The 27,416-nt window shown below is 39.5% G+C and overlaps 1 protein-coding gene across 5 annotated transcripts in view; it reads left to right on the top strand.

The window, feature by feature from the left end:
- PCGF5 (polycomb group ring finger 5) overlaps positions 1-27,416 on the top strand; it is a 113,906-nt gene that overhangs the window by 38,255 nt on the left and 48,235 nt on the right. The window contains exons 2-3 of one of the 5 annotated variants that reach the window (XM_073904454.1): positions 5,739-5,824; positions 13,192-13,485. In XM_073904454.1, coding sequence (XP_073760555.1) covers positions 13,374-13,485 — 112 coding nt within the window. In that variant the 5' untranslated portion in view covers positions 5,739-5,824; positions 13,192-13,373. Of the gene's footprint in view, positions 1-5,738; positions 5,825-10,522; positions 10,932-13,191; positions 13,486-27,416 lie in introns of those variants that run through there. The other 4 variants (XM_073904455.1, XM_025880614.2, XM_025880611.2 and 1 more) reach the window with 4 other exon arrangements.

Raw genomic sequence — 27,416 nt, 5'->3', positions numbered from 1 at the left:
TTGTTCCATTTGTGCTGCTTCTCTACCAGCATGGCTGGCTGCAGATCAGTACCACTAGAAAGATGTTATCCAATTCAACTAGGTTGTCAGTACTGCTGGGTTTTTTTTTAGTTTTGGTTTTGGTTTTTTGTGGGAAGGGGTTGTTTGTTTGTTTGTTTGTTTGTTTTTATTATTCTTGTGTATGTGCCTGGACAAATTCTCTCTCATTTCCCACAGCCATGATCCTAAATTTGATCCGTTTCCATAAATTCTTTAATGCAGAGGTAGTTGAGCTGTGGTTCCTTCTTCTTCTTCTTTTTTTTTTTTAAAGATTTTTATTTATTTATTTGACAGAGAAAGACACAGCGAGAGAGGGAACACAAGCAGGGGGAGTGGGAGAGGGAGAAGCAGGCTTCCTGCTGATCAGGGAGCCCGATGTGGGGGCTCTATCCAGGACCCTGGGATCATGACCAGAGCCGAAGGCAGACACTTAACAACTGAGCCACCCAGGCGTCCCTGTGGTTCCTTCTTCTGACAGAAACCTCCCTGGAGGGAATTTCCACTCCCCTAGCATATACAGTTCTGGTGCTATGGCTCCAGTCTCTGCCTGGGTCAGCACACGGCCATCTTGTCTCTGCATCTGTGTCTGCACAAGGTATTCTTCTTGTCTTTCTCCTGTTCTTATAAGGACACTAGTCCTATTGGATTAAGAGCCCAACTACTCCAGTATGACCTTTTGCAACTTCATTATACCTGCAAAGACTTTATTTCCAAATAAAGTCACATTCACAGGTACGGGTTAGGACTTCAACACGTCTTTTTCAGGGACATAATTCAACCCATAATAGGCATTTAGAATACATCTGTGTAATATTTAACATGTGATACTTAACGTGTGTTAAGGGTTTGTGTTTAATGTGGCATATTAAGATAATGAAGTTAATGAACCAAGTACAGAAGTGTGAAACATTCACATGTTGTTGAGTATGGGTATCGTACCACACATGTCAACTTTTAAAAGTTAAATTCTATTTATTCAGTTTTATTAATGACTAGTTTATTGTCGGATACTTCTAAAGTGATTTAATTTACATAACATAAAGCCTTCATGTAAGCATTCATGCCTATGCTTATAAATTCAGTTTCTAATTACAGAAATTCTTTCCTTTTCTAGCAGAAATGAGTACTCCACTTAACACTTCAGACTTCATTGGTAAAAAATGATTAAAGAATAAATTGTTCAGGAAATACTATAAAGGAAACAGTGATCTACTAATTTATAATTATCAAGTTCCAATTAACTTCCTTGTCAGTATTTGTGATAAGCATCATCCTTCTAAAATTTTTAGGAAATGAAGTATCACTGTAAGTTGTTCAAATCAAGAACAACAATTCTTGACAAAACTTACCTTTTAAAAGCACAAGTACATGTAATTACCTCTCTTCTTTGGATTTTTCTGCAGTTTTCTTAATTTAGTAAATTAAAATGCCAATATTCAAATGATCTAATACTAAAGCCTTTTCTTTTGTAATTCAGCAGTATAGTAGTGAATGGACCTCAGTTATGATGAATTATGTGAAAAGTACTTTGAAACTCTTTTACCCTTCCCGCAGATTCTTCTTGATTTGCCTATAACAGTTATCCAGAAAGCTGGGAGGGAAGAATATCATTACGACCTATCAGCTACATCATGGGAATAGAAGCATCCCTCCTTCTCCTCAGGCTGTCAGACCAGATCTAGTTCCCACAGCTCTAGTATCCTCATTTTAAATATGCCCTCTCTTGTTGGAGCTGCTATTCTTCAAAGGAAACAGGGTGGGGAACCCTTACCACCCTGCCCTTCATGGCCTCTTCTCAGACCAGAATCCAGGCTGCTGAAGCTGGCCACAGGAAGACTGGAGGTGACATATACACATATTCCAGCATGACTTTCCCAGGTCAGGCCAGCTTGTGGTGCTATCTCCAAGTATGTAAGCAGATAGCTTACCCCCTTGAAGCCCTGTGTTTTCTCGTAGATCAGCACTCTAGAATCCCAGATGGAATGGGGAAATACTTTCTCTTTAAATGCCACTAGGACTATATGGTGTGTTGAAGTCGGAGGTGAGAGACTAAGTCCGTTCTTCAGCAAACAGGAGAGAATGTTTTTATTTAAAATTCCTTTTTATCTTTGTTGGTAGACTTTCTCTGTTGTGACATAGGAAACAGATCAGATTGTGGCAACCCTTTACAAAACATAGAGATAGTTTCTAACTCTCTGAGCTATTTGATGATGATGGTGGTAGTGGTGGTGGTGGTGGTGGTGATGATGATGGTGGTGGTACCACCACCACCTTTTACTAGTTAAGCCACTCTATTCTACTCATTGCCTGGAAAATAGAAATCATAAAGTTACGGTGTTACACTGACAAGAGCTTATTGGAATTGTAGAAGTTTTCAACCCTGGGACACAGGAAAGTTTTTAATTGGTATCGTCTATACATGTTCACAGAGATATGCTCTAGATCAGGAATTGGCAAACAATAGCCTAAGGGCCAAATCTGGTTTGCTGCCTGTTTCTTAAGAAAAGTTTTATTGGAACACAGCTATATCCATTTGTTTATGTGTTGTTTTTGGCAGATTTACCCTATAAGAGCAGAGTGGAGTTACAACAGAAACCATATAGTCCACAAAGCCTGAAATGTTTACCATCTAACCCATTACAGATAAATTTTGCCAACCCTTGCTCTAGGTAATGCTTCCAAATTGTACAGCCATATAATTGAAGAACTTTAAGGGCCATTAGAGATTATGTAACCCAAGTCTAAAACAATGCTCTAGATGGGTAGACCAGGGCTCATGAAGTGCTTTGCCAATGGTCTTAACTGTTTGCTGTGATTTTCTTTTCCTTTTTAAAAAAGGAAGATGTTTCCCATAACATTTTTTTATCATGGCAACATATACATAACAGAAATTTTACCATGTTAACCATGTTTAAGTGTATAGTTCCGTGGCATTAAATACATTCATGTTGTTGTACAATCATCTCCACCATCTATCTTCAGAACTTTTTCACCTTCCCAAACTGAACCTCTGTACCCATTAACCTAACTCTCCACTCCTCCTCCCCCCCTAGTCCCTGGCAACCACCATTGTACTTTTTGTCTCTATGAATTTGACTACTCTAGATACTTCATATGAGTGGAATCATACAGTAGTTGTCCTTTTGTAACAAGCTTATCCATAACTTTTTTTAATTGAAGGAAATGTGCTTTACAGAAACAAGAAAATTCTTATCCCTGACTTATTTACCACTTGACTTGGCCCAAAGTAAGCTGATCAACTTTAATGTCCTCAGCTCTTAAAATGGTGCATTTTAGTATCTTTCTCTAAATAATTCAATACAGTGTCATGGTATTAGCAATAGTAAAAACGAAAGATCTTAAAATTTGTAGTAGAATAGTCACAAATATAAATTTTGCAGTTTAGGTATTTGCTTCCAGCATTTGGGCATAAGGGAACACAAATGAATACTCAGATAGTAACTTTGTGGGCATTGGAATCAGAGTCAAAGGTGAAGGATGATAATCCAGGTCTCATGAACCACTGATGGGTAGGATCAGAGCATACTTCTCTGGTGACTAGTTCAAAGTTTGCCAAAATCAGTGTCTCCCTGTCCTAGACAATGCTGCCTATGCACAGCTCACATCTTGCCCTTTGCTCATCATTCTTTTTCTATTTACATGAAGCTACTCCAGATGGGGTAAAATATAATTGATTATGTTTTAGTTTACTAACTGTCACATTTCAGTTCTGCCTCCCTAAGACTATACCCAGGTCACTCAATTGGAATTTTGAGTGTTCATAAAACTCTTTAGACTTCGGTGTACATCCTATTTCTTGATTTCATCTTGAGTAATTTAAGTTGTGATTTTCATATTTTACTCATTTGCCACTTGGAGAGTAACCTCATTTTAAAATTCTAATAGGGCAAGGAAGGGCAACTGGCAGCAAAGTTAGGTGACTAAGTGTTGCTTCCACATACATCCTCAGAGCAAGTAGATCATACTAAGGCATTTGTCCTAAGTATTTGTTTGTCATTAGGTCTTAAATTATGTCTTCTGTTTTATTGCTGTTTTGTCCAAATAGTAGGGAAGGGTACAGATACGAAATTCTTAAAATTAATTCAGTGTTTGTTTTCCTACTGTGTACTAAGTACATTGCTGGTATTATCTCCTACAATCCCCTTAAAAACTCCTGAAATATGTACTTTTATTATATACATTTAAATGATGAGGAAACTGAGACACAGAATAGTTCTTTGCCCTATGACATATAGCCAGTAAGAGATTGTGCCCGGGGCATCTGGGTGGCTCAGTGGGATAAGCGTCTGCCTTCGGCTCAGGTCATGGCTCCAGGGTCCTGGGATCAAGTCCCGCATGGGGTCGGCGGGGGGAGGGGGGGTGTTCCTGCTTCTCCCTTCTGCCCCTCCCCCCCGCTCCTGATCTCAATCTCTCTCTCTCTCATATGCTCTCTTTCTTTCTCAAATAAATACAATCTTTAAAAAAAAAAGAGAGAGAGATTGTACCAGAATTTGAATGCTGACAGTCTTGACTGCAAAGTCAGATTTCATTTTTTCACTTGTTCATCTGTTCATTCATTTATTGCAACAAATATTTAATGAGATCCTGTTATGTTTTAGAATTGATTCAAGGGATACAGCAGTAATGATAAATCATGGAGCTCTTGCTGGTAACCACTTTTCTATGAACCATCTTATATTCTTCATCATCTAGTCTAAGATGCTTGGATGCTAGTGCTTTTTTCAGCTTCTCATCAAGAAGCTATTAGGAGGTTTTGATAAGTGGTGGGAGCTTTTCCAGTGAGCTAGGATAACCCCTTTCAACAGACACAAATGAAGAAACCATTGAAGACAAAGGTTGTTTCTTTCTTCTTGAACTATGGCAGACAAGTTATCATAGCTTCTGAAACTTCTGTAGGGTTTATCACCCTGAAGGCCAAGAATTAAGAGTATCTGCCTTATAGCTAATGTTGCCCTGGTTTCATTTAGGCCAGTGTTCTCTTAGTTTTCCTGCAAACCTGGACACAAAGTAATCAGTATCTTAGTCATTAAGTCTGAATAGTTGAAGACAGTATGAACACACTAATTTGCTTTTTGTTTTCAAGGGTGTTTTTTTGTTTTGTTTTGTTTTGTTTTGTTTTTGGTCCAAGACAGAATTGTGAAGTACAAGAGAGAAGGTTGTCTTTGGTGGTTTGCTTTCCTTCTCTTTCAGTTACACTTTCCTTCCTCCTGCTGCTTCCCCCACCTCCCAACCAGCAACGTGTTACAGTTAATATCCTGCTAAAGTGTAAAGTCATAACTAAAGCCTCCTGTCCTTCCCTGGCCTTCTCCCTTCCTTTGGACTAAGAAGTCTACTAATCCTGGTGAGCTAGGAACCCATAACTCAAGAGATGGCTCATGAGGACTTGACTGTGACCCCGCCTGGAGATTTTGCATTTTAATGGAAAACATTATGTTTCTGCTACGCCTTCATTGGAGAGGAGTAAATAAAGATTTAACACACATTTCTGCAATGTTGAACTAACCCAAATTATTACACATTTGGGGGGAATTAGTTTTCTTTGTGTGTCTTTGAATTGCTTAGTGTGAAATATTTAGGCTTTCCCATCTTGTTTTTAAAAATTGGGTGTGATAAATATTGAGTTCAGAGGAAGAAATACTTTGTGACCATTGTATGTCTTACTTGATACTATGTCCTAGATCCATTGCCTTGCCTGGAGTGTCTCATTCATCCTGTAAACTATCTCAGCATCCAGGACCTCTACTGGCTGGTACAGGATTACCAGGTACTATTCAACTGCTGGTGGTCCGTGAGATTGCCACTTATACCTTATATTTTTACAGTCCTTTACAGTTTATAATTTAAAAAACACTTTTTCACTTATCCTCTTACTTAATCTTCTATATGTTCATTATAATAACACACAAATATAGAAAGAAAAGATCAGTGATTAAGGTAACACTAGTCTCAGTTTTCATAGGAAGAAAATGAAGCCAAGGGAAGTTATGTGACTCGCCCTGACTGAAAACCAGGTTCTCTTGCTAGGTCCAGTGTCCCTTCCTCTAAACCACAGCTACCTGTAAAATGAGGACTTTTTCAAATCATGTGCCTAGACTCCTCTGGTATTTGAATGTTTATGTCACAAAATTTTTATATTGCATTTGCCCCATTTGAATTTCATATCATCTTTTTGGTAGGGTTTTTTTCCCTAACTTTTCTATAATCACTCCTAACTTAGAATTGTCTACATTCAGATTTGATGAACTATTCTTAGTTTCTGCATGTCAGTCATTTGTCCATTGGTGATCCTGAAGGATTTAATCTGAACTCCCAAAATAACAATTGTGGTTTTGTCATGTTTTAAAGTATCCATAGCCCTGATGATTGGAGTAAATGCAGTTTTTTCTTATAGTCTGTACCTATTTTAGTTACATTCTCTGTTCTTCCAGTATAAATGGAACTTGCTCCAGCCAACTGTTGAAATCGCAGTTAAGAAAATACAGCTAGTTTTTTCTGCCTCTCAAAAGAGGGGGGAAAAAACAAGTTTTGTTAGTCTGTCTTTTTAGCATAATGTATTTAAGGCACTTTAAAATATTTATTTAGCTAGTTGCACAGTCTTTCATAGACTAATCTTGTCCCTATACCTAACGCTATTTGTCTGTACTCACTTTTAGGTATATTGACTTAATTTCTCTTTTTTTTTTTTTTCTGGCTTTCTCATTTATTTTTCATATCCATAGCTTTTAGTATTTTGCCTTGCAGCCTTTATTACTGGCAGAGTCTTAAGCATGCAGGACTGATTTCTTGACCACCAATAGCACTCCTTCTTTCTGCTGGAGTTTTTTGATAAAAAAACTTTATTGATAAATTTGGTGTATTGCTCCATAATTGTTTCTTGTGGATAAGTCTCTATTCCCTGTTGTGATTTTAATTAGTAGTCTTAGATGGCAAGGATTATGCCTAACATATCTTTGGAAAAATCCCCCCAAGAAGAAACCAGAGAAAGAATACACAGAATATGTCTTAGAGTGTGTGCAAATATTCAGCTTTTCAGTCAGTATTTATTTGAACGCTTACCATTTTGCCATCCATTCTGCTCGTGAAGCACAATCAAGCAATGGGTCCCCTGGGCTTACACACTAGTAGGAGGTTAACCAGTTAATTCAAGACAGTGTGATGTGGGCCTTGAGAGATAAGTTGAGTTGTAATGTATGTATGTGGTATCTGTATATCAAGGAAGCTCTTCAACACCATCAAGGTGTCTGGGAAGGTAGCCTTTGATATCGTCTGATACCTGAAGGATAAACAAGAGTTGACCAGATTTAGCAAGGGTGGGGAGGGGTGAGGGAATTGGGACAGGATGCTCATTTGAAGGAAAGAAGACCCATCTCTCCAGCTAGAGGGTAAAAATGTTCATTAGGGCTACAGCATAGAGTTCAAGGGAGAGGCTGTAGAAGTGATGGGGATCTGTAATGGGCTTATTAAGTGTTTGGGTGTTAGCTAAAAACAGGGTTTTTTTAAGCTGGGGAGCAGCTTGATCCAATTTGTAGTTAGTCCTCTGGCTATGCTGTGGGGAATGGTTTGACAGATAAGAGCTTTAGCTAAGAATTCATTGAAGTAATGGGGGGTAGAGATGATAGTAATCTCAACCAGAGTAGGTTAAATGGAAGGATTCAAGAGACATTGTCTTTGAGAATTATTGATTGCAGGGGAGGGGAGCATTAAGAGAAAAAGAGAAAAGGCTGAGGTTGATTAGAGGTTCTTCGGTTCTGTTCCCTTCTCATTCCTCCATCATGGATTTTAGGTAGTCATAGATTTTGAGCTGTAATATCCATGGCTATAAAATAAATACATTTGGGCCCAGGGGGACACTTTAAATTTTAATATTTTCTAAAATCTCTCTAGGAAGACTTTAGATTACAGAGGATAGTTTTATGTTAGAGATATTCTATATAAAAAGATTAAATAGCATACTGAGGTATATAAACTAATTTACAATAATGAAAAAGCCATCCCATTTAATATCCCAGGGGAAATGTAAAGTTCTAACCCTATTTTTAAGCATTATGCTATTGAACATCAGTTCATTGATAATATATTTATTAGCCAAGGACAGAATGTGAACTTTTCAGTATAGAATTATCCATCCATTACCCAGCCTTAACTGAAATAAAAATCTAGACAAACTATAAAGTAATGAAAGTGTTAGGTATACAGGTAGTTCCAAGTAGTTTCAAGGGTTATCAAGAGCCATTTGTGGTTCCCTGGGAGAGTCTGGATCAATGATCAAATGAAACCAGTTATTGCTTTGGGATTATGCTTCTTTGGTAGGAACTCACCAGTGGCAGTTCCCTCCTAAATACCATATGGGCAGTTATTTCCCTCTCTCCCTTCACCCATTCTTCTCTCCCTTTGTTCCTTATTTTCTTTCAAGTTAATTTGTTTCTTACCAAACCTCCCTTAAAATCTTGGACTTATGAAGTTCCCTTGAGAAGCGTAAATGATATGGAACTGGTACCTTTGTTTTGGTCTTGGCTTTACCAAAAGCAGGTCTGTGATTATGAATTTGCCACTTCTCAGGATCTTGCTTTCTACATTTGTAAAATGAGAAGGCTGAAGTAGATTCGTGATAAGGGGGATCCCAGCGATGATTCTTTTATCTGCCTTTTTTTTTTCTGAGTCCTGTATATCCAGTTGCTTCCAGGCCTTTGTTTATTTGAGGGTCCCACTCGTACTTGAGATTTGTTATCAGAGCCACCCTCCCAGATTCAGGCTTCGATGGGTTGTTGCAGCCCCACTGTCAGAACCAAAGGGCTAAAAGGTGAGTTACTGGAAAGCATTCCCAGCTGGGGTGGTTGCTGAAGAAGGAAAAGGAGAAACCACTGAACATTTTACTACAGATTGTGCTACCTCTGAGGACACGAGGCACACATTTCCCTGCAAAGGTTGTAATTCTCTCTCCCACCCCCAAGTCCACCATTTGCAGTTTCGGTTATAGCAATGCCACCTCTGCACCTGTCCTCAGGTGCTGCTCTAGCATAGTCCTCACCCCTCCTTCCATTACTAAGGAAAGCCTTCCTAATATCCATCCTCAAGCTCATTTCCTCAGGGAAGGCTGATTAGCCCCACTTACATTTAAGCCCCCCCTTCGTTAAGTGTTATTCTTTAAAATATATTTAAAAGAGGTTCAGATGCAAAATAGGAAAATGACAATTTATAATAGTATATACAGTAGTGTCTTCCATTGTTTGAAACAGGGTGACTTTGCACATATTGATCTGTTTTGTCTCCCAGATGAAAGATCCGAAATTACCCTTCACCTATAAAGTCATTTAACCAAACTTGTTTTCTGTGCTCATTGTGATTACTTGACTTATTGAAGCCAATCCTAGCTTAGAAATCGGCATGTATGCTTTTGCAAAATGGTTCTTATAAGGACTATAAAAATGTGGTCCTTGAAAGCTGTTTGAGAAAATGTATTGCTCTTGCTGTGATATTAGCAATGGTATTTTTTAAATGTTATGTCCCCTCTACATAAGTTTAAGTGTAAATTGGATATTTTTTTAAAAGCTGTCTTTCTCTACTTCTTTGATGTATTCAGATTTGAAATAGATCTTGGAACACCTGTATGTTTGCTGGACTAGTGGTTGTTGGGTTTGTTGGTTTACCACTAGAACCATCTCCACAATCTATCCCTCTGATAATAAGGACCGTGACTCCTGTCAACAGGAGATAAATACCTTGCACCAGTCCCCCACCCCCCCCCCAGTACTGTCAGTTCCCCAGCCCCCACTGCTCTCACTTCTACAGAAGCAAAGATGATGTAATTACAACACATTTTCTTCTAATACATAAATTGAAACCACCCTTTACTGATTCCCTTTGGGATGTTTGTTTTAACTTTTGTTTTATTGGTGGAGACCACACTGATTTGCCTGCTACCCTAGGATTACTTGATTGCAGTCTTCTAAGAAGCAAAGAACCAGGTCTGATTTAATGTTTAGCAAAATAGTGGTTGTGGTAGAAATTTGTAAGTTTTGGGAATGCAGTAGAATAGGATTGAATGACGTTAAGGAATCCTTTAATGCATGCTTTTGAATAAATCTTTAGCAGTGAATGGTCTGTTGTAGATCTCAGAGCCACTAGAAAGAGAACTGGGGTGTTTTGTTTTGAACCTTGCAAATAGTAGTAACTCTTTACCTTTCTACTAATACCCCCACCCCCACCACGCTCCTGCTTGCTTACAGTTGTCAACGATACCCACCCCATAGTAGCAAGTTTGTTAGTGATTTTTACATAAGGTGCAAATCAAGGAATGTCTTCGTCCCTGCTGTGCGCAGATGGGACTAGCTTGGGGAAGACGCAGCTGAGCAGTTTCTCAGGGTGACTCATTATCAACACTGACCGTTGCTTTTAAATCCACCAGGGAAAATGTACCAGACATTGTTATGATGGAAACAACTGGGAGGGGTGGTGGTGAGGAGAAGAACCGAGATAAAATTTGGCCAAGGCTACGTGTCGCCCTGAAGCCACGGCAGCGGGGCGGGCGGGGCGGCCAAGGCACCTGCGAGGAGCGCGGGCAGGCGGGCGTGGCCTGCGGGCGTGGCGCCGGGGGCGTGGCCGGCCGGCGGCGCCGGCGGTTGGAAGTGGGTGGAGTTGCCCTTGGAGGCGGCACCGGCCCTGGGCCCCGAGGCCCGCCGCGCCCTATCGGGCCCGAGCCGAGTGGCCCCGCGGAGCCGGCGCGCTCCCGCCTGCAGGGGGAGGGCGGACGGGGCGCGGGGACCGGCCAGGCCGCGGCGGGCGCTGTTTCTCTTTCACTTTCCTTCGCTCTGAGGCCGGCGCGCTGGCGGGTGAGGAGCGGCGGTGGCGGCGGCGGCGGCGGCGGCCGCGGGGTAGGTACCGAGCGGGCTTGTGAGGCGGCGGAGGGGCCCCGGCCGCCCCCGCGCTCCCCGCCCAAGTTTGCGCCCCGGGCGGGAGCGGCACCTCCAAGCACCTGCCGCGGCCGGCCTTGCCTGGAGCTGGGAGAGCCCCTTGGGGTCGGGGGTGGCCGGGGGTGGATCTGGGGGCTTCGGAGCCGCGTCCTGCCCTCGAGCGCGGAGAGGGCGGCGGGCTGCCGGCGTTCGGCCCTGGGAGAGGCGGCGCGTCTTCCCCCGCGTAGCCCCGGCCCGGCCCGAGCAGTGCGTCCTCCGGGCCTGGGCCCGCGCACCTGCCGGGCGGGCGGGGCGGACTTGTGCTTGGACCGCCCAGGGCCGTGCCGCCGGATCCCGCCGGAGGACGCGGAAAAGTTCCGTGCCACCCCGTCACTGCAAGTACTTGCTTCCTTTAACTGTCTTAGTGACAGGACTCTGTGCCTTATTCTCTTCATACCACCCGAGGTCGGGACCGTGCATTTCCTCTTTCAGAAGACTTTCTCTTAACTCTGGAGCTTCCTGGCAAACCTGTGGAAAAGGCAGGGCCGTTAGTCCCGATGTCTGGAGGAGAAGCTGAGACCCAGGCACGGATATTAGATGCCTTACTGAAAGGCCATACAGGGCTAAGGACCAGAGCCCATACCCCCTTGGCTGTTATTTATGCTCCCTTTGTGTTACACCCTCGGCACAACTTTCCTGAGCGGGTAGGATGATACCACGCAGAACCTACTCCGTGCACATTCTTAATGGCGATGTGTCCATGGAATGATGCCTTTTGCCTCTCTGGTTGCTTTATATCTGTGAGTTAACAGCTAAGATAGGAGAAAAGTTCCTGTTTATAGGATTAGCTTAGGAAATGAGTACCTTCTTTAATGCTGTGTTTTCTCGGAGAACACATTTGTTTGTAAGAAACCTTTTAAACTTTATTTTTTCTTTAGCAACCCCATGTAGCAGCCAACAATGCTAAACATTTCTGGAAAAAAAATAATGACGTTTAGCTTTTACTGTGTGCTAGCTTTATGTATATGGTTGCACTTAATCCTCACCACTCTAGGGAGCTGGCACTTTTATTTTTATTTTATAGTTTAAAAAAAAAACAGATTTAGAGAGGATAAGTAACATAGCCCAGGTTATACATTTACTAAACGTGATTGGTTTCTATCAAAGATTGTATAGTCTAATAGAGGACATAAAGAATGAATGTAACTATATATCAAAAGGAAAATGTAACAAAAGAGGATTAAACCTGAGACCTGAGAAGAGAATACATTGAGGATAACTTTGGAGAAGGGTTTCCAAAGGATATAGGTAGGATTTAGACAGAAGGGCTTTTTGGACAGAGGGTATATAGACCCTGCAGAATGGACTGTGAGAGCGTGATCCTTTCAGTTTGCCTAAAGAAAAGTGTTGAAGGGTATGCTAAGGTCAGCCTGTGCAAGGTCTTATATGGAAAGCTAAGGAATTTAAATGTCTTTCTGTTTGTAAAGAGGAGACCCTAACAGCTTCTGAGAAGAGGACCCAAATGTAATAGAATAAAATAAAGCTGGTAGAATGTAAGATGGACTGCCGGTGGAGAGGTCATATTCAAGTAGGGTGGCTATGGATGAAATGAAAAAGAACATCAACCTGATTTCACTGACTGGATGTGGAGTACAAAATGGAAATAGGAAGCATATTGGTAGAGGGGCGCCTGGGTGGCTCAGTCATTGAGTGTCTGCCTTCGGCTCAGGTCATGATCCCAGGGTCCTGGGCTCCCTGCTTGGCAGGAAGCCTGCTTCTCCCTCTTGCACTCCCCCTGCTTGTGTTCCCTCTCTCGCTGTGTCTCTCTCTGTCAAATAAATAAAATAAATAAAATCTTAAAAAAAAAAAAAAGGAAGCGTATTGGTAGAAAGGACAATGACTTCAATTTTGATTATTTAACTTGTATTGGCAAGAACTCAGAGCAGTCGAGCAGATAGCTAAAATGCATTACTGAAGAGGTAAAGATATCAAAACTGGAATTAATCGCTTTGGGTGTCATCTGTATAGAGGTGAGAGTTAAGGCTCCAGGATTGGATGAATTTGGCATTATCCTGAATTAAATCATAGCAAGTTTACAAATTAATGTGACAGTAAGAGACATGTTCTATTTACCCGTTTGCCCAATTTGGAGCATGTAACACTTGGTGCTAATATGTTGTTAATATACTATGAGGAATTTGACACCTTTTTCTCTTATCTTTTTAAAATACTGTGGAAACAGATATGGGAAAGCAGAACCACCAAAAGGAGTGATGACCAGCGATCTCATGATAAATCTGGATGTTAGTTCTCATGCCTCAGGACATCCAGTTGGGAACTCCACACCAGCTCCTGGGATCAGACTTCATCCACTTACTACCCCTCTTTGCCTGAACTACTAAAGCCAGTCCTAGCTAACCACGAATGGCTACCCAAAGGAAACACTTGGTGAAAGATTTCAATCCTTATATCACCTGCTACATCTGTAAAGGGTACCTGATCAAGCCAACTACAGTGACGGAATGCCTCCATACCTGTAAGTATTCTTTAAGTCCTTTACCCATCAGAAGGTATGGGTTACACTTGTTCTTTTAAAACTACCACATCTTGTTTTTATATCTAGATTTTCATTTCAAAACGAGTATTCCAAGAATCATCCTAACTTTGAATTTATTTTCAGGATTGAATTTGTCATTGGGATACCGGTGGCATGAAATTTTTCTTGTATTATATAATAGTTGACATTTATCTAATTTTAATGTTCTAAAAATCATAAACATGTTATTGGTTATAGTTTTTAAAAAGTGAACTATTTTAAGTTTTTTATTTTAAAAAAATTATATTGAAGGAATGGATCTGCTCTCAGGTTTTGTTTGGGTATGCATACTTTAATTCATTGGCCTTTTTAGATCCTTTATTGAGGGGTATGGTTGACATATAAAAAAAACTGTACATATTCAATGTATGCAACTTGATGAGTTTAGGGATAAGTATAGACCCATGAAACCATCACCACATTTATGCCATAAAGCTATCCATTACCCACAAAAGTTTTCTCCCTTGCTCTTATTTTTGTGACATGAACACTTAAAGTCTACCCTGTTAGTAATTTAGTTACTAGTAAAGTAACTGTTTTTACTTTTTAGTAAAAACACAGTAATATTAACTATAGGCTATTCTGTGCAGTAGATCTCTAGGACTTAATCATCTGTTTAACTGAAATTTTGTACCCTTCGACTAAAAAACCTGCAGCCTCTGCGTCACCTGGAAACTTGTTAGAAATGCACATTATCAGGCCCCAGTTCAGAATTACTGAATCAGAAACTCTGGGAGTGGGCCCAGCAACCCATGTTCAGTAAGCCTTCTAGGTGATTCTGAAGCATGATCAAGTTTGAAAATCTCGTTCTAATATGATCATATCTGTGGAACTCATATCAGGTTTCTTTCTCACCTGGCCTATCAGTAGAAGAAGGTTTGGTGGTGGTGAGGTTCATGCATGTGTAAATCTTTCCAAGTAATGGTGATATATATTACCTTTGGGTATTACTGGCTTATGCTATTCAATTAGCAATTAACTATGAACTATCTTGAAATATTAATTTATTGTTGCCCTGTATCATTATTTAACTTGAACGTTTGCCAGTTAAATATCATCGAACAAATATTTATTGAATACCTACTGTGTGCCAGGCACCATCCATTCCAGACAGAAAGGATACAGCAGTGAACAAGATAGTCAAAAATCTATGCTCTCAAGAAGTTGAACATTCTAGTGGGTGAAACTGATAATAAACATGTGCCATGTCAGATAGTGATAAATGCTATGAAGGGAACAAAGAAGGGTTGTAGATAGGATGTTATTTTACATAGTCAGAGTTGACCTCTTTGATGACATTTGGACACAAACCTGAAGGAACTGAGCTCTGTGGCTAAATGGGAAGAGCATTCTAGACAGAGGGAAAAGCAAGTATAAGGCCTTGAGGCAGGAATGTCCTTGGGAGGTTTATGCAACAGCGGTCACTGCAGGTCAGCTGAAAGATTATAGAGTCTTCAACCAGAGTAACGAGGTGTGAGATTGGAGCCTGGGAGGAGTGATTGGATTGTGGATGTATTTTGGAGGAAGGGCCAATGGATGTGGCTACTCTAGGGCAAGGACTTTCTGTTATACTCCCATGTTTCTTGCTATACCATCCATGGTACCTGGACATGGTCCACAGTCTGTTTTGTTTTGCTCCTTCTAACACTTGTGCATTATTTTCATATTTGGATTTCTCCAGCAAAAACTGTCAACTCTGGAAGATGAGAAGAAAGCCCAGATTCTCCAGTTCTGCCTTTCTAATGCAGATTTTATATCTGTTTTTCTGAAAGAAAATTTTCTCTGGGACATAATGAAATCTCAATTTAAATGCCACTTTTTTGGAGGAAAACGAAAGCTTCCAGAAGTATAAACAGGTTATAAGCAAGGGCTATGTTTATGTTTGCAACAGCAGTTTAAAGTCTAAAGGGGTAAGTGACAGTTTAACCACACAAGTCATCCTAGCCTGAAAAAAATCCTTGGCTGTCATCAAGCCCCTTTACTAAGAGAGAATGTACGTGGCCAAAGTGGAATTAAAAGACAGTGGTGAATCATAAATAGGATCTTTATCATCAGCAGGAGTACAGAATAGTAGAGTAAATGATGAAGGAGTCAGGTAGTCAACCCGGTGTCTGTGGAGACCTGAGGATCCTGTAGTACTCATCTTTATGCACTTTCTGGTCCCTGGATTTCTGGTTATTATTTTGTTTGTATTTATATTAGGACTTGTAGGCAAAAACTATCCCATTTGCAAAGTATCCTATTTGTAATGATTAAATAAACAGTACTGTGAAGCAATGTTCCTCAGTCATAGGTTGGGTCTTTGATCTTACCCAGTTTTCTTATGTATAATGTGGGTCAAATATAATGATACTGTGATTTGAGATAGTATGAAATAGAAAAGTCAGATGGCCAAATGGGACAGGAGGAAAGTGAGAAATGTTAAGTGACAGTGTAGTACACCATTAATATTTTTTATCTTGATTTAGGCAAATAAAAAGAATATCTTATTAAAATAACTTTGTACAAATACTACAATTTTGTGAGTTTTTACTATAAGTAAAGAATGAGTAAAACATAGTTCTTATGAAATTCATAATAAAATATAAAGATTTTAGTCTTACTGTTCAAATTTGAAATACATAAGTGGAGCTTTATTATTGGTGAGCAAAACCAGACATGGAGTCTGCCCTTCTGGACTTTCTGGTCAAATGAAGAAAGACAGGAGTAATCAAGTTAAGAAATATATGAAATAACTGTGGATGCTGATAAGTGTGATGAAACTAATAAACAGAATGATATAATAGCAGGTGTGGGTCAGGATATTGCAGCAGAATGGCATGCAAGAGATAAAACTAGAGTGCTTTTTAAAATTTCTAAAGCCATAGGCCTTGGCCTTCCCTGACAAGGACATGAGTATGCTTGGGCCTGGCTGCGGTAGAGGTGCAATGGGGTGGGAGGTAGGGATCATGAGTGGTTCTCCCTGCTTTGATAGGGATAAATGAAGTTACTTGACTCTTCCTTCAAAATACCCTGCAAATGCGTTTAATCTCTTCCTCTTTCCTCCTCAAATCAGATAGGTTGATGCTCTCTCATTCTCCCATTGAGAAATTCTGGAGCTAACATTGCCTGGCTTCCCTATCGATGTACAAAAAAGGGCCGACAGGACCGGCAGGATGACTGACTATAGTAGCCCTTGATGTTGTTAGCACCAGAGCTGTGCGGAAGAGGGAGAAAGAGCCACTTAGAAGGATGGGAGAGGTAGAGATGGCAGGGCAGACTGCGTCCCAGGCTCCTGGCAAGGAGTTGCAAAAAAAAAAAACCAAAAAACAGAAAAACAAAACAAACGCTTATAAAAGCCCCATCTTTAAGTAGACTCATACCTCACCTGTTAACACCATTTCTCTTCAGCAGGCTAAGGACACTTGATAACATAAAATTTTAAAATGAGGTAGAAATTAAAACAGAAGTGAGTTTTAGCTTTAAATGGTCACTTCATGCTAGATGAATTAAATCCACATTAACCATGGTTATAGGTCTGTGAGATAATTCTAACCCAAACCAAAAAACCTAAGGAAATAAACATGTCTACCCAAATAATAATTGAATTACTTAAAATAATTAGTTGTCAGGCACTTTGCTAGCCACTGCGGTAGAGTGGTAAAAAAGACAAATTTGGAACTTAAACTCTATCAAGAAAAACTTCTCATAAGCCAAGAAGAAATTTCTACATGTGTATTTGGATCTTTTTCTTTTCCGTGTGAGCTCATCTACTCTGGGACTTCAGCTACATGTGCTGATGTCTCCCAAATCTTTATTTCTGGCATAGACATTTCTTCTGAGTTTCAGAATCCTATTGGATGAGCACTTGGATGTCCTAAAGCCACCTGGGGCTCAGCATGTCTAAAAATGAATGGGATGCCAACACTCAGTTATCCCAAACACTTGACTCCTTTTTTCCTCTCTAACCAAATGGGGACCAAGTCCTGTCTGGTCTCTCTGTTTAATATCTCTCAAATCTGTCCCTTCACTTCCACCCCCTTGTTACTGTTCTGTCAGGCCCTCATTACTTCTCACCGGTCACTGCAGCCCATTTCTAACCTGTGTCAAGGTGTGATCATTTAAAACAGCTACTGTCTTCACTCACTTTTCAGCCACCCCAGAATTTCCTAAAGATATCCTAGTGCCCTCAGGAGAAATTAAAGCTACTTAGCTATGCCCACCGCTTCCTCCCTTACCACCTACTGCACACACATGTACATATTTGGTTCAGCTGTGTGTTCTGCTTAGAATGCACTTTTCCTGTATGCCCAGCTAGCCATTATCCATCCTTTAAAACTCATTTCCTCCAAGATATTCCACAGGCAGATTTGGGTTACGTGTATCCTTGGTACCTGGTACTTGAGTGCTTAATAGATGATTAAGTGAATAAATAAATGGCCAGTTTATTGATTATTTTACTGTTTTTCCTTTTAAAGATTCACATGCAGTAATAGGTAGCTTGAAAGGCAATGTAGGCAATGTCAGTTAGGAATTATGTATTTTGAAAAACTGTCTTCTACAACATAGGTGGAAGCCGTGTAGGTCTTGTGGAGAGATGCTAGACTGGAGACTAGAGATTGGCAGTTCTAGATTAAAGAATGCTCTGTCTCTTGCACCAGGATCCTCAGAAACTTTCTGAGGTTGCTTAGAGTATATTTGCTTGTGGTTGTATAGGTTGGTGACTTAAAATGAAGGACTTTTCACTTAACCTAAAAACAAAGGAGCTTTGTTCAGCTAAAATGTGAAGAATACAGTGCATTGGTTCTTAACTCTTTTGTGGTTAGAGGCCTCTTTAAGAATTTGATGACTCTTTCCTCCGGGGGGGGGGGGGGGGGGAGAGGGGTATAGACATAGAAGTCTGTGGTAGGGGAAAGGAAAGCTTTCTTCTTTGTGCCCTTTCAGAGATTGTGGCAGTAATCCCTTCACTATGAACAAATTCTTTGGAAAAACGTTGTTGTACTTAGTTTTTAACTTATGCAAAAAAGACAGATTAATTGATAATTAAGTATAGTTGATGTGACAGTTAAGGGACTTGGTGATTTTATGTGATAATTAGTAAACATGAAGGAACAACTTAATCAGAAGATGATAAAATTTAAGTATGACTAACCATTTATTGTTTTGGAACAAGTATCATAAAAACACAAGTATTTTAAGGTACAGAGATCTCTTGATGTGTAGATGTTCAATGTTTAAAAACCTTAGGCTACATACACTTGGTATTCGAAGTGCAGTCTCCAGACTAGCAGCATCCACCAGCAGCAACATCATCTGGGAACTTGTTAAAAGTGCAAATTCTTGGGCCTTACCATAGACCGGCTGAATCAAAATCTCTGGGGAGAAGGCCAGAAATCCGTATAATAAGAAGCTCTTCAGGTGATTCTGTGGTGTACGAGTTTGAAAAGCACAGCTCGTGACCAGACATTTATAATACTAGCATACTTCAGCCAGTTTGTAATCAGACAGTAATTAAATCATACTGTAATTAAATCATTCTGTAATTAAAATAAATGCTAATAAAAGTTAAACTAATAGCTGTTATTTATTGAGTGTTTGTTGTATTTGTGGTCATGAGCTTTACATTTATTATCTTACTTAATCTTCCCAAGAACCCTTCTAGTTAGGTGATATTATTTAATCATTCAACAGACGTTTATTAGCACCTACATTGTGCCAGTCATTCTTCTAGCCTGTGGAAACAGCAATAAACAAGACCGGCCTAGTCTGTGCCCTCCCGGAACTTGTGTTCTAATAGGAGAGACAGAAAATAAGCAAGTAAACAGTATCATTTCAGATGTTATATATAACAAATGCTATGAGAAAAAAAATAAAACAGAGGAAGGTCTTTCTTGGGAGTTACCATTTGAGCAGAGACTAAATAGGAAAGAGCAAGTTGTGAGAAGGTTTGAAGGAAGAGTATTTCAGATTTCATTCCAGTATTTTTCAGAGACAGGACTCAGAAAGGTTAAGTAACAAAGCTAATTAAATGCTGGAGCTGGGTTCTGAATCCTGGACATCTGACTCTGGCATATCTTCATAATAAATTATGACTTTTTCCTAATTTTATTTTTTCTTCCTTCTGCTTGGTTTTCTGAAATTTCTTCAAGCAAACAGGTTAATTTAAATATATATATATATATCTTATATATTTTAGCCTCTTCTTCCAGCTATGTTTGCATGACAGTATACTTGTCATTGTGTACCCAATCATGATAGGAATTTATTAATTCTGAATAAATAGCCATTATAATGAAGAAAAGATACAAATTGAATTTTCCAATAATGTATTCTTTATAAAAATCAAATTTTAGGGCCAAGACTTGTTTTTAGAATAAAAATCAAAGGCCTAATTAGAAATTATATTTAAAGTCTCAATAGGTTGCAAGTACAATGTTTCAGGATTGTATTAGAAATGAGATCATTGGTACACTGATGTTACATGTTTCAAACAGTATTTTGGCAGAAACTAGTCACTCATTCATGAAAGTGATTATAGCATTCATTTTGATGATTCTTTTTAAATAAGAAAGACTAATTATAGATCTTAAACAGTCTAGGTGTCTATTAGCAATAATGCTAAAGAAAAATTATATTAAATATATGGTTCTTTTAGCTTTTGAAACTGCATTAGATAGTAAAGAATGCTTAAACAGTTGAGCAAAGCATCATAGTGGACACTCAAAGACTAAACTAGGGGATAGATTAAAAAATGAAATTGTCTTATATTGGTTTCTGAGAATAAATTATATATAGGTCATAATCATTTGGAACTGATACCACTGATGGATTGAGAAAAAATATGTACCCTAAAATGTGTAATTATTCAGTTAGAAGTCATGTTTAGTGTACGGGCATGTTTAAGAGTCTAACACAGGAGCACCTAGGTGACTCCAGTCAGTTAAGCGTCCAACTCTTGATTTTGGCTCAGGTCATGATCTCAGGGTCCTGAGATTGAGCTGTGTGTTGGGCTCCATGCTGAGTGTGGAGCCTGGTTAAGATTCTCTCTCCCTCTCCCTCTACCCCCCAACCCCCGCTAGCATTCTCTCTCTATGCCTATGGAAATAGAATTTATTAAAAAAAAAAAAAGCCTGGCACAGTGGTTGAATGTACACATTATGAATAAGTACAGTTCAAACATGTAGAAAAGACAGAAGATAATTTCTGTTTGGATACTTTGAAGACTTAAAAAGCTACTGATGTTTTAAACATACTGGTTTTTACCAGACTACTATATTGTATCAAAAATTTAAAAACCAGTGGACAAACTCTCAGAATGCTCAACCACTGAATTTCTTTACTCAGCAGAAAATTATCATTGTATTTTAGAAAACTAAAACAGATTTTAATTTGTGTTGAATTAACTCTTTTTTTAATTGTCAAAAAAATTTACTGGTAAACTCAGAATCTCTCCCTTAACTAAGTTGAAAATGTAGGCTGATTTCTAACTTGACTAAAACAGGACACTATAGGCCCTAAAATCCTGCCTCCCTCTATGATTCCTAACCCTTGTGTCCTTGTTTATTCCATAAATATTTACTGAGCACCTCCTCCTCCAGGTACTATACTGGGCATCTGGGACACATGAGGCAGTATAGTAGGCAATAGGTAAATCATAGTGTATAGTGGAAGATGCTAAATGCTATAGAAAAAAAGAAAGTCAAGCTGGGTAAAGGGAATTGGGCAGTCAGTGAGATATTACCATTTAAAAAATAAGCCTGTGTTCAGGTAGACCTCATTAAGTGACATTTGGACAGACTTAAAGAGGTGAAGGAGTTAGCTAATCACATATCCGAGGGAAGAATATTTCAGGTAGAGAAATAGCAAGAACAGAGGCTCTAAGGCAGGCATGTGCCTGTCATGCTAAGAAATGGTCAGGAGGCCAGTGTGGCCAGACGGCAGTGAGCGCAGGAGAGTTGGGAAAGGTAATGGGGTGGATGTGGGCCACAGGCACAGTGCACAGTTTTTATAGGGCCATTTTAAGGATTTTGGCTTTTACTCAGAGAAATGAAGACCCATTTCAGCAGGGTTTTGAGTAGAGGGATGACATGATCTGACTTATATTTAAAAGCATCATTCAGACTACTATTGAAAATGGAGTTGTTAGGAATGATTGCAATAAGCCAAGCAGGAGGCTGCTTACACCAGTGTGGTGATGGTGGTGGTAAAAGTGGTCAGATTCTGGTTCTATTTTGAAGGTAGAGTTGTATTTGCTAATGAACTGTCATTAAGAAAAAGGAATCAAGAATAACTTCAAGAGGTGCCTGTGTGGCTCAGTTGGTTAAGTGTCTGCCTTCGGCTCAGGTCATGATCCCAAGTTCTGGGATGAAGCCCCACATTGGGCTCCCAGCTCAGTGGGGAGCCTGCTTTTTCCCTCTGCCTGCCACTCCCCCTGCTTGTGTGCTCTCTCTCTCTCTCTGTCAAATAAATAAAATCCTTAAAAAAAAAAAAAAACTTCAAGATTTTTGGCCTCAGAAATTTGAAGGATAAAGATAATCATCAAATCATATAGGAAAAACTGAGGGTGGAAGATCAGGTAGTTAATTTTTGGAAGTTGAATGTGAGCTGTGAGTCATCCAAAGAGATAGCTAGTTGGAAGGTGGACATATGAGTCTGGAGTTTATGAGCATATAGTTTGTCAACAATGGAAGCACCAAGGGAATGAGTGTAAATAGAGAAGAAGGTGAAGGACTGACCCTGGGGCTTTAAGAAGGAGAGGAGTAGGCATGAGTTTGGAGGAAAACTGCGTATCATGTCAAGGAGGAGGAGTCGACTAAATCAGCTGTGTTGAGTAGGATGGGACTGAGACTAGACCTCTAGGTTTAGCTACATGGAGGTCACAGATAATCTTGTGGAGTAGTTTCCATGGAGTGGTCAGGAGCAAAAGACTGGATAGGTGTGACAGGATGGAAATTTCTTAATTTCCTGGTTTTGATAATTGTATTGTGATTATATATGTATTTAACCATAATGAAGGTAAAGAAAGGGTGAAAAAATTGGGAAGAGAGGTGTTGGAGAGTGAGTGTATGTACCTCTGAAATGGAATGAGAGCTCACAAGGGAAGTAGGGTCAACAGAAGTTTTTTGGTTTTTGTTTTTTTTTTTTCTTTTTTTAATTTTTTATTGTTATGTTAATCACCATATATTACATCATTTGTTTTGGTGTAGTGTTCCAGGATTCATTGTTTGCTCATAACACCCAGTGCTCTATGCAGAATGTGCCCTCTTTAATACCCATCACCAGGCTAACCCATCCCCCTACCCTCCTCCCCTCTAGAACCCTCAGTTTGTTTTTCAGAGTCCATCATCTCTCCTGGTTCGTCTCCCCCTCTGACTTACTCCCCTTCATTCTTCCTCTCCTGCTATCTTCTTCTTTTTCTTTTTTCTTAAAATATGTTGCGTTATTTGTTTCAGAAGTACAGATCTGTGATTCAACAGTCTTACACAATTCACAGCACTCACCGTAGCACATTGGTTTTTGTTTTTTAAGGTGGAAACAATATGTTTGAATGTTGATGGGAACCAACAAAAGACAAGTGTAAATGAAAGGGAAGAAGCACTGGAGCAGTGTTCTTGGGTCATTGGGAGGGGATCTAGTGCACAGGCAGAGATTGGCTTTAGATAGGCATGTGAATGTTTTGGAGATAGGCAAGAGCACAAAATGTAGATGCCAGGAAGTAAATAGATGTGGTGGTATGTTTCTCCCAGTGTTCCGCTGTAATCCTGTGGAAGCAGAGTATGTAGAGAGTTGGATTTAGCCAGAGTGTAATAGTTTAAATGAGCCAAGTATGCTGAAAGAAGAGACAGACAGAAGAGGTGAAGTAGAAAACAGCAGAGCTACTCAAAAACGCGTAAGGAAGTGATTATTTTGAATGATCATGAAATTTCTGTTGATAAGGAGGGGAATGAGGGCGGCCCTGCACTGACTGAGCTACCAGACTCTACCTTGACCTTGGAGTGGTACTTGACTCCCTAAACCTGTCTATGGAAGTGGGGTAACCTTTCCAGCCTTCCTGCGCCTTTTGGTCTCCTGGTCTATTTGGTCTAAGATCCCACTACCATGCTTAAATCCCAAGATTCTATCCTGACCCTCTTCAAAAAACTCTGCTGTGCTGCCTGTTCCTCTGTCCCGTAGAGACAATAATAAAGCATTCTACTCAATAGAAAGGAATGCTGTCCTTAGTGTTCTCCATGAAATTGCAACTCATGTAAGCCTTTAAAAAAAATTGCCATGTATAACATAAGAGAAGTAAAGATGTTTGTTAGTTCCTTATGTAAAAGTAAAACCAGAAGCAGTGGCTCATAGAAGCAAATTACAGCTATTCTGGAAAACTTTTATAAAAATGTCAGTTTCACACATTAAGAATGTGTATCAAAAGCAGGAAACTGATGCCTCTTCTCTTTGCAAATGACCATGGTTTACTTATAGACTGTTAGCAGATAATAGATAAATGTTTCAAAGGCAAACTGTATCAAGTGAGTGGTATCACGAAGGGCATATAAAGATAGTGATGTGCTTAAGGACAGAAGAAAAAGGATGCTTCTATGTTAACAGATAAAACTAACACATTCAGATGATTTTAACAAAGGAAGTCAGCATTTGATCATTTTCAATAAACAGGGCATTACTAATGAATGACTACACCAAGGACACGAAAGAAAAGAATATTGTTTTATTATCAGTGATAGCAGAATTAGTGCTCATGAAGAGAAATTTCTGTAGATTACTTGTGTCATCAAAGCTGGGAAGCTAGCTCTCTATGATACATAAGAGATGTGGGTGGACCATACATCCAAGATAGCAGCAACAAATGGTCCTTGTACCTGTTGTGAAGCAACCCCCTCCACCAAGAATTTGAAAATAAGGGCATCTGGGTAGCTCATTCGGTTAAGCGTCTGACTCTTAATTTTGCCTCAGGTCATGATCTCAGGGTCACCAGATCACGCCCCGCCCTCTGGGCTCCAGGGTGGGCATGGTGCCTGCTTAAGATTCTCTCTCTCCCTCCTCTCTCTCTCTCTCCCCCATCTTGCTCCCCCCTCCCTCTTTCTCTATCTCCCTCTCTCTAAAAAAAAAAAAAAAGAATTTGAAAATAAGAATGTAGGATAGATATCCCTTGTAGTTAAACTATGAAATCAACAGATGATCATGCTTCAGAGCAGGTATGTGCAAAGTGATCAGAAAGAGACAGAACATGGTAAGGCCTAGGCCTGTGGGACTATGCTGGAAATATATTAAACATAGAAGTTAAGGAAGGAATGGATAATGGAGAAATGTGGGTTAATCTTGGACCCTCCACCCCAGAAAAAGAAATACCACACATGTAGAGATCAGCAGTTTCCATTCAGGTGAAGGAGTGTGTCATAAATATCATACTTGAATTGCAAGACTATCTCTAGGGTGGACATGGCTGCAGAGGATTCATACCAATACATGATAGACATTTCAAGTTCCATTAGGAAGATCATCTGTTATTTAAGATGGACACATGAAACTAATCATAGTCTGATGCCATTCAATATTCAGTTACTCCGATTCTCCCTTATTGTTTCATGCTCATCCAGTGATCTAATATATAGTGATAGCTCACATGTACTGAATATTACAAGTTTTCCAACACTCATTTGTACATTTTACATATATTGTCTCATTTAATCTTCACAAGAACCCTGGGAGATAGGAACCTTTGCTATCTCCCTTGTACATAAAAACATAAAGTAAGTGATTTGCCTAATGAGAGAAGTGGAATTCAGATCCAGGCAGTCTGCTTCAAGATTATTTTTATCTAGAACAACTTTGCTGTACTACCTGGCTTCTCACGTAAATCTGCATTATAAGGAAAGAGTACATTAATCCCGTATTCTTGTCTTCCTTTTTTTTTTTAAGATTTTATTTATTTATTTGTCCGAGAGAGAGAACGCACAAGCAGGGGGAGCAGCAGAGGGAGAAGCAGGCTTCCCGCTGAGCAGGGAGCCCGATGTGGGACTTGATCCCAGGACCCCGGGATCATGACCTGAGCTGAAGGCAGACGCTTAACTGACTGAGCCACCCAGGTGCCCCAATCCCATATTCCTTTGAATATATTTTATCCTGTGACAGTACTATTTCCTAATGGTGAATAATAAAGTGACTTCTGACTGAATCTTTGGTCAGGATTTCCCAGTTCTTTTTTGGCTGCCTCAGTGAGAGAGCTTTGCAAAGTTAGAATTCTGGTGCTAATCTCCCAGAGATTCAGATTTAATTGGTCTCAGATGTGGTTCATGAATCTGGTTTTTTGTTTTTTTTTTTAAATCTCACTGGTGATAGTGGTGATTTGAGAACCACTGCTTTTTTAAAAAACATATATTTTTATTGAGGAATAACTGACATACTATATTGTATTAGTTTTAGGTATATAACAGTGATTCGATGTTTAGAAATGCTGCAAAATGGTCACCACAATAAGCCTAGTTACCATCTGTCACCGTATAAAGTTGTTACAGTAATATTGACTGTATTCCTTATGCTATACATTACATCCCATGTCTTACTTTATAACTGGAAGATTGTACCTCTTAATTCCCTTCACCTATTTCATTCATTCCCCGCCCCCACCCTCTTCCCCTCTGGCAACATCAGTTCTCTACCTATGAATCTCTTTCTGTTTTGTTTGTTTCTTTTTTTTTTTCTTTTTAGATGCCACATGTAAGTGAAGTCATTTGGTATTTGTTTTTCTCTAACTTATTTCACTCATCCTGTAGGTCCATCCATGTTGTTGTAAAGGGCAAAATTTCATTCTTTTTTTATGACGGACGGGGTAATATTTTATTTTATATCTATACACCCCAGAAAAAGAACCACTGCTTTAGGTGACAAATGACTCTTACTGTTATTAATTTGTACAACAATCTAGTTCAATATATAAGAAATGGTCAAAGGAAAGATTCGGTCTTAGTAAGCTTTAGGCAGAAGTTTAATGCCGTTTGTGATGGGCTAAATATAAACATCAGTTAAAAATATGAACTCTTAATGCAGGGACCAAGTGTTATTGATGTTAAGATGTGTTGCATTAGGCCTGGAGCTGCACAGCTTGAGGATGGGTATCGCGTCTGCTACACAGCTGACCAGCTGGGGGCCGCCTGCTCAGGCTCTTAGTACTGCATTTCTCATTTGCCAAAGGGGGTGGTAAAAGTCCATCCTATAATCCATACAAAGCCTTGAGCCCAGAGCCTGATATTTGGTTAGTGTTCAGTAAATGTTAACACTTGTTGCTATTTAGGTGTTTTTCCAACTAGGGATATCTTTGGTGAGCCTAACTCCCTTTCTGACTCAGGTATTTCTTGTGGCTACAGCACCTGTCTGTAGTAGCTGGTGAGAGTGAAAACTCTAGTTGGTCTTCATACAGTCTTAACCACAAGCAGGGACTTTTTCAACATCTTTCTTGGACCAGTTGAATTAACCAGTACAGCTGTTGAGCAGTTAGAAAGCTTGATATTAAATCTTAAGATATTTTAAAAATAAGTTTTCCAGCTAGTATAAACAAAATTATAAACTAAGAATCAAAGGTCAGTTTTGTAATGATAGTTTTTTTAAGCATCTAAGGGAAAGCAAATCTTCCTTTTACTTTTTTCAGTTTCACTGAAATTCTGGTCTGGATTTTCTCAGGTTGTAATTCATATTAGGTTGTGCTTTATTTAACAGCTTTTAAAAGCATGTGGAAAATGTATTTTCTACAGTTATTTTTTTAAAGGAATAAATAAGCTGCTTAGGGGGGTTATTTTGTGCAAAATATTTAGCTTAAAGGGAGATCTAATTCTACAGACAGACATTTTTCAGGTTCCCAAATTAAGGGATAAGGCATTCTTTTTCTACATATT

Source organism: Callorhinus ursinus, unplaced genomic scaffold, assembly GCF_003265705.2.
Source record: "Callorhinus ursinus isolate GAN/ISIS: 27379988/994484 unplaced genomic scaffold, GSC_fseal_2.0 scaffold20, whole genome shotgun sequence".
NCBI classification, from domain to species: Eukaryota; Metazoa; Chordata; class Mammalia; order Carnivora; family Otariidae; genus Callorhinus; species Callorhinus ursinus.
This window is presented reverse-complemented; position numbering and strand designations above follow the sequence as displayed.